Source organism: Malus sylvestris, chromosome 15 (assembly GCF_916048215.2).
Source record: "Malus sylvestris chromosome 15, drMalSylv7.2, whole genome shotgun sequence".
NCBI classification, from domain to species: Eukaryota; Viridiplantae; Streptophyta; class Magnoliopsida; order Rosales; family Rosaceae; genus Malus; species Malus sylvestris.
The window spans coordinates 2,940,472-2,948,266 of NC_062274.1; the positions used below are offsets into that span (position 1 = coordinate 2,940,472).

Genomic DNA, 7,795 nt, shown 5'->3' on the forward strand with positions numbered 1-7,795 from the left:
AAGCACATCATTAATGGTGTTTTTAATGTTTAGTAATATCCAATTGGGATTTTTGCTTAAAAAGTTAGGCAATGGAAAACGAAAGTAGTTGTTGACATTTGGAGCAGGTAAAAAATTAAGAAAAATAATTAAAATATAAAAAATATAATTTGTGATTCGTGCAACCTTACAGTTGTAACGCATGAGATTTGGACAGCACATCGGGAAATTATATAGGTTAGATTTGCTTATTGTCTTAGAATTTAAATTCCTTTTTTACTCATTTTTGACATTCGTTCTTAATATAATATTTTTCTGGTGTAAAAATGCAAGTTTATAAATAAGTCAAATAAATTCCTTAACACAAGCACCCTGGTCCGTGGCCACCACCACCATCAAAACCGCAATATAATGCAGACTAAATTTTTGCAGGACAGTTGACCTCAATAAGAAATTTTCATGATATTCAATAAATATAAGAGAAGAATTTGTATAAAGACATCTTCGGACACTTTCATAGAATATCTTTCAAAAAAGTATTAGAGTTTATGACTTATATCTATTTTCAGTTTTCTTGATTCCCGTTGATTCCGCCTTAACTTTGTATAAGAATTGCTTTAGCTAGACAGTATTCTCAAAATTTCTAGCAAAAATGTTGATTCACCAAAAAGGAGTCAACTTTTAGGGATGCGATTTATGCAAACAACAAAGAACCCTAAACCCACAACAACCACATGTGAACCTATGGTTGGGTACGAATTTTAGATCCGGATACACACGTCTTTGGTCCGATTCCTGACAATGATGTATCGCATGATAATGATAAAAAAGAAGCTTAAATGCTTTCATGAGTCTTTTCAGCTCCTGAAAATATGAACTGCTTAGGTGAGACGAAGCTACCGGCCGGTCTCCTTTTAATGTTGAAGAACCCTAAACCCACTTTAGCAAGCAACCGTAAAATGACTTAAAACCCAAAGAAAATCACTTAAAAGGAAAGTCATAACCTTTGCATTTCTATTTGCATTTATTGCATATTTGGTATTTTATTTGACTTTTTCTCAAGCCTCCAACTGTAAATCGCTTCATGCAGGAGGCGACGCGTATAACTCGCTCCACTTTTTCCTACGAACCCAACAACCAAAACTAACCCCTTATTATTTTTCTTAATTACATTTTTTAATTACCAAAATTTATTATTTTCATGAATTTTTTTTTTCTTTCCTCAAATTTTTAATCTTTTAATTATTTAATTATTATCGCTTCCTCCTCTGCTTGCGTTTGCCAAAAACTGAAACCAAAAATAGAAGAGGAGAGAGAGTCCTCTTTGGCTCGTCTTTCATCACTCTCATCGTCCTTTTCTTTCCTTCCCTTTATTTTCTCTCTCTAAACTTCTCTCTCTCTCTCTCTCTCTACCTCTCTGTCACCTCTCTCTTCCTCCGTCTATGCCACCTCCTTTGCATTTCTCTTCAGGTCCTCTCTCTCTCTCTCTCTCTCTCTCTCTCTCTCTCTCAAATTTCACATTCGTTTTCAAAGGTGTTTCCTTTACAGGTTTACATTGACGAACAACAAGATCCGTGAATTGGGTCTTAACTTTTATTTTGATTTTTTGGGGCGTTTTTTGCAGGTTAAATTTTGGGAATTTATGATTTCAGATATGATCCTCAAGTGATTAGAGCTAATTATAATTCGGCGTGGAAACAATTGGTCGTTTAATTGTATATATAGCAATTGCTGCTGCTGTTTTTCTTCAATATTTCATTATTTTCAAAGAAACAAGAAGTGGGGAATTTGAGAATTCGAGCAAGAAGAAGATGGGTTATCTCAATTCAGTTTTGTCAGCTTCAACCCAGGTCCATGCTGACGATCCACCCGTTAGCGGCGGCGGCCTCAGGTCGGTTACTTCTCCGGTTTATCAATTTTTTGTTTGGATCTAAATTGTTTACCTTTAATTTGTATGGATTGTTGTAATTTGTTTTGGTGCAATTTATTTGATTTATTTTTTTACTTTTGATTTCATTTTGTTGTGTTTGGTGAGCATGCGAGATGAATCATGATTCATATGTGATATCTTCTTTCTAGTTTGGCATTCATCCTGGGAAGGTAATAGATGTTGTGTTTTGTTTTGTGCAGTTATTGTGATTTGTGATTCATGGTACATTTATTGTGTCATTTTTTAGCTGTTCAGGAAGCAATTCTCGAGTTGGGTTTTATGTCATATCGAATGTGTGAATTCTAATTTCAAGGGAGTTTTGGTGTGATTTGGATGGTATGATGTGTTTTTTGTGTATTGTGTACCTTCAAGAAATGACCTATGTTGTTATCCTGGTCTGGGTGATTTGGATGTTCCACTAGTCCTGAAGTATGTGATATATCTTGATTTTAAGTGGATAGTTCGGACAAAGGGTGATTGAATTTATTCACCAATCATTTAAAGATGTTAAACAAAAACAAGATAGGAAAATGATATGACATGTATGATCGAAGAAACTTGGAATATAAGTTTTTTCGTATCGGGATGTTCCCTTGTTTGTGTGTCCGCCTAATTACGGCTTGTTGTGTTCGTCACAGACAAATGTAAACGTTGGGCAAATTAATTTTTTTGATTTGCGTTTGCTTGGATCTTCGGAACAATATTCTCTGGAATATTGTGATTGTGGACAAGCAGAAAAAGCTTTCCAGTGGCGTTATAATTGTGCGACAAAATAGCCATTTTTTATCTTACCCCACGTGTGCGTGTGTGTGGGAATGGAGCTTATATCTGATTTAGCTAGAGAGTTGTGGTTGTTTCTCCACGTGTGTGTGTGTGTGGGAATGGAGCTTGTATCCAATTATGCTAGGGAGTTGTGGTTATTTCTCCACGTGTGTGTGCGCGCGCGTGTGTCAGCATATTTCTCCACGTGTGTGTGTGTGTGTATAAGGATGGAACTCATATGGGAAACATGGAGCTTATATCCAATTTTTTGAGAGTCGGTTATTTCCCTTCTTGCATTGATCCCGGAAGTTGGGTTCTTTAATGTGAGATTGGAATTGGATAATGATATTCCCTTTTAATTCTTTACTGTTTCTGTTCCATGGAATTTTCAACCATGATTTGGAGTTGTCTCACTAAGTGTGTTATTAAATGTGGCAACAGTCAGAACGGAAAGTTCAGCTATGGATATGCAAGCTCTCCAGGGAAAAGATCTTCTATGGAAGACTTTTATGAGACAAGAATTGATGGTGTCGAGGGAGAAGTAGTTGGTCTTTTTGGAGTTTTTGATGGTATATATCTCTCTCTCTTTCTCACACGTGCACATGCTTGCCCATGCACACACATGGATAAGCCTAATCATGCTTAGGATGGGACGTATACCCAATTAGGCAGATGGGTGTGGGTGTCTGAGTATATATTTGATCTCTGCTAAGTTTCTTCCTTCTAGTTTTGGTATAATCTTCATTTGTTTCTTTGGTTTACTATTTTATCACTCAATAATATTGTACTTGGTATGACCATTTGTCGTTACAAATCTTTTCTCGATTTGACTTTGCATCAGATCTCACCCATGATCTGCTTACCAGTTTGGTGTTGGGGTTCGAGCTATTCTAGCTGGACAGTGGAATTTGTTCTTTACCACTGTCGTGGTGATCTTCTGACCAGATGAACCTCTAGGACTCTTATTTGGAATACTAAATGCTCTACATGCTTAATTCACTTTAAAATGCTAATCAGACTTGAACCTTATTTCATGGAACAGCGGTTCTGTTGTATTTCCGTCTGGTTTGACTGTCTATATAATCATTCTTTCTATTATTTTCCTATTGGATTAATTCTTAGCAAGTCTGAATTAGTTAGCAGTCATTTTGTCAGTCATGGTTCATGTGCTATCGGGTGGTTGGTGGTTAAACTTAATACATTTTTCCAGAAGCGTACTCACACAGAGAAGACATATATTCATTATGTGTAAACATTTATATATCTATCATCATATACATGCATACCTCAGAAAACAAGAAGACTGATCATCATATACTTTGCATAGCATACCTTTGGAAACAAGAGGATAGGTAACGTGAAAATGCTGTGTTTTCATTGAATTAGGCCATGGAGGTGCACGTGCTGCTGAGTATGTCAAGCAAAATCTTTTCAGTAATTTGATTAGGCATCCAAAATTTATCTCTGACACCAAATCTGCTATAGGTTTGTCTTCTTACGAGTAAACTTATGGTTGCTTTCTAATTAATGCTTTACAATTTGCTATTTTGGAAGTAAATAACAGTTTTCGGACTACTGTTTCACTGTCCGTGCAGCTGATGCTTACAGCCATACAGACTCTGAATTTCTGAAATCAGAAAATAATCAGAATAGAGATGCTGGGTCAACTGCTTCTACTGCGATCTTAGTTGGTGACCGTTTGCTTGTTGCAAATGTTGGTGATTCCAGAGCTGTGATATGCAGGGGTGGGAGCGGTAAGCCTTTGCACTGTCCCCCTTCCATTGTGTTTTAGCATAATAATTGTACCAAATACTACAATTTTGAGGGTGAAGGAACTCTTGTGTCCTGTGTCTATTGTTTGGTGAGATTGGTAACTGCTGGATAGAGAGAAATTTTGACTGCTAATATCTTAGCTCTGTATGGAAGAAAATGATTTGACCTAAAAGGATATAGGGCTCTGCAACTTTGTGCTTATAGAGATTTTTGTTGATCATTTGTCTATATTCTACTGTGGTCATATGTTTCATGGTCTTTAATATTATTCTGTTGTATCCTGCAGCTATAGCTGTTTCAAGAGATCACAAGCCAGACCAGACTGATGAGCGGCAACGGATTGAGGATGCAGGAGGATTTGTGATGTGGGCTGGTAAGGATTACTATCGTTTTAAGATTTCTCATGAAATGGTATATGAGTGTGTTCTTGATGACGGAGATTGTAACAATAGGAACTTGGAGAGTTGGAGGTGTTCTTGCTGTTTCTCGTGCATTTGGTGATAGGCTGTTGAAGCAGTATGTTGTTGCTGATCCAGAAATCCAGGTTTGATCCTTTGTGTTGATATTTAATAGTCAATATACTGATGCATGCACACACGGTGGTTTTCAAGGAATTCTTTTGAGGAAAACACGTTTCTTGGGGAAAATTTTAAATTCTCATGATTAGTGTTAGCCTCTGACCCTGAGGATGCAAAAACCTGTATATATATTTGTCTGATGCTTTTCGGCATATCTGTTTAACTTGCTTTATGTTGGCAGGAGGAAAAGATTGACAACTCTCTTGAGTTCCTTATCCTTGCTAGTGATGGACTGTGGGATGTTGTCACCAATGAGGTTTGCCCCTGGATTTTCATTTTATTTGCTGTTCTGTACTTGTTGCCCAGGCATTTGATAGGGCGGGTGAATGGCAGCATGCCTAAGCTGAAAAGTTATTGTTCTGTATTTGACTACTTGACTACATGTTATGGTGGCGGTTGTGTTTATTTTGCTGGGATTATACGGTCCTGTCCTAATTAATAAACTGATTTGATTGCTTGGTATAGCAACTGATCATTCATTTCCCTTTTTTCCAGGAGGCCGTAGCAATGATCAAACCAATTCAGGATCCAAAGCAGGCAGCGGAGAGGCTAATGCAGGAAGCGTATCAGAGGGGGAGTGCAGATAACATCACGTGTGTTGTTGTTCGTTTCCTGGCTAACCAAGGGGGCTCCTCACGAAGCAGTTCCGGCTAAAGCACCTTTTTTCCGGCTCAGAGTAAGGACTTGGATTCCTACCTTATTGGTAGGGTGGCGGTGCAATAAATTTCGGTATGGTTTTAGAAAACCTGTGGTAGCAATGTACTGTAACAAGGATAGAGAGACATAATGGGGAACTTATCAGGCTGTTAATGTGTATTACATGTCATCAGCCTCTAGCATAGAACTCTGTATGTGAATCTAGCTTCTCGTACTTTTGGTGGCAAGTGTAGCAGAAAAATGTCAATGTGTTTGTAAAGTTTTTCTCATTGCCTTTGCTGTAAATCTAGTGTTTCTTTTCTTTTATAACTGTTTGAAATGTTTGGGCTTCATTTCGGGAAATAATGTCCGCACCTCATTTTTCTCCTTCTGCACACTTTATTTACTTGTGGCCCTTGGATTCTTATTTGATTCGTTCAATTCAAAGGTTAGGAATGAACAAGGGTGTGCAAAAGGAAAAAAAAAATAGTGTGCTAAAAATATCAATTCCCCTTCTTTTATCAACATAAATTCAATGGGGTATTCAAAAATGAGTTCAATGGGGTGAGAAACAATTTCTAGCCAACTGACTATGCAGTTAATCTTCCATTTAGTTCTTAATAAAACTTAATTACCAACTTGATTTCCTTCATCACCAACTATTAGACTCCCCAACTCATGCACTCTCTTGATTAAGCTCCAACGACGTGTTTACTTATCAAGAATGGATGCAAAGAGATTGGTATCTTCTCATTCTTGGTATATCTAACGCACAAGGAATGAAAGAATGAGTTCACTGTTGAAATTAGCTACGACCACCCAATTTCAATCACATGTCATTATCAGGGGGGGCTCGTGCCATACTTGAACAACTTGGTATCATACTCATGCCCAAGTTGGGAGTACGAACTACTTCAACTTCACCAAAATTTCTCAAAGTCAACTATTCTTATATCTATATGTATAATGGGAGAAGGCAAAAAAGGGAAGCTTTTATAATACCCAAATTGCCTTCTCCCATTGGTAATTTGAATAAATAAATAAATAAAGATCCACAAAAAACCCAAGGTAATGATACTCGGGGTGATTAGTAAGTTCATTACTTTTCAAAATAAATAACAAAATTAAAAATAAACAGCCAATTGCCATACGCGTACGCATGTGGCAATAAACTAGTATTTAATAATATTTGCATAAAAGAACCAAAAACCTCAAATCTAAAGCAAAAATGTTTTTCTTACCATTATTTGTATCATCTCTCTTATAAAAATAGGACTCACGTGCCTTGACAAGCCTAATCTCTATTAGTAAGATGGTTGAACTAGATAATAAGGATAGCACTACTAAAAAAAAGTAAACTCGTCATTTTGTACCTGAAAAAGAAACCCAAAACATTTATGTAGAGAAAGAGAGAGGACTCAGAAACATTCAGTGGTTATCGGCAAGGCAACTTTGCCATTACGCACGACGAGCGAACCAAATTGTTATCCTCATCGTCCTCCTCCTATGAAACCAGAAGAGAGAGAGAGAGAGAGAGAGAGAGAGAGAGAGAGAGAGAGAGAGAGAGAGAGAGAGAGAGCTGAGAGTTTGTGCTGCACGCTGAGCAGCTGAGCTTTGGGGTTTATATATAAACATAATGTGAGTGCGAGTCTTATGTATTTAAAAGAATTGGAGTTTGGTGGGGGATGTCAAGTTTGAACTTTACTTTGCCTTGGCCTCCAAGCCTTTGAATTCAAACATTTATGAATTATTATATTACATTTTTGTAATAATATTTGTGAATAATAATCAAATTCAACTTGCAGTCTGAGTTTGTATTCAGATGGTTTTCAAACTTATAATATATAGGGTTATTATACAAAATAGTCCTTGAGATTTGCATGATCAATAGAAATGGTCCTTGAGATTGTCCACCATCCATGATTTTGGTCCTTCCGTTAAAAACTCTTTACAATCTAAAAACATAATCTTCCTTGCATTTTCCTATCCCAATACCATTGATTTTTAATTTCAAATTATTAATTTGAGCTACTTCCAATAATGTCAATGTGTTTGTAAAAGTGTTTCTCCTTACCTTTGCTGTAAATCTTGTGTTTCTTTTGTTATACAACTATTTGAAATGTTTGGGCTTCTTTTT

At 36.7% G+C, this 7,795-nt stretch overlaps 1 protein-coding gene across 2 annotated transcripts; it reads left to right on the forward strand.

Annotated features, from left to right (window-relative positions):
- The first annotated feature begins 1,249 nt into the window (after positions 1–1,249).
- Positions 1,250–5,988, forward strand: LOC126603695 (probable protein phosphatase 2C 59). Of its 2 annotated transcripts, XM_050270647.1 has the most exons (9): positions 1,250–1,449; positions 1,604–1,870; positions 3,113–3,240; positions 4,058–4,156; positions 4,267–4,425; positions 4,731–4,817; positions 4,897–4,988; positions 5,204–5,278; positions 5,518–5,988. In XM_050270647.1, the coding sequence occupies exons 2-9, from the start codon at positions 1,791–1,793 to the stop codon at positions 5,674–5,676; spliced, it is 879 nt and encodes a 292-aa protein (XP_050126604.1). In that variant the 5' UTR covers positions 1,250–1,449; positions 1,604–1,790; the 3' UTR covers positions 5,677–5,988. The 2 variants fall into 2 exon arrangements, with proteins under 2 accessions (XP_050126604.1, XP_050126605.1); XM_050270648.1 differs by lacking the exon at positions 3,113–3,240.
- The last annotated feature ends 1,807 nt before the right edge of the window (positions 5,989–7,795 follow it).

What these genes read in the sequence shown, in the direction of transcription:
- LOC126603695 (XM_050270647.1), top strand. Translation starts at nt 1,791, where the DNA reads ATGGGTTATCTCAATTCAGTTTTGTCAGCTTCAACCCAGGTCCATGCT. An exon ending in TCTTTTTGGAGTTTTTGATG is followed by an intron (nt 3,241 to 4,057) that starts GTATATATCTCT and finishes TCATTGAATTAG; the next exon opens with GCCATGGAGGTGCACGTGCT. An exon ending in GATATGCAGGGGTGGGAGCG is followed by an intron (nt 4,426 to 4,730) that starts GTAAGCCTTTGC and finishes TGTATCCTGCAG; the next exon opens with CTATAGCTGTTTCAAGAGAT.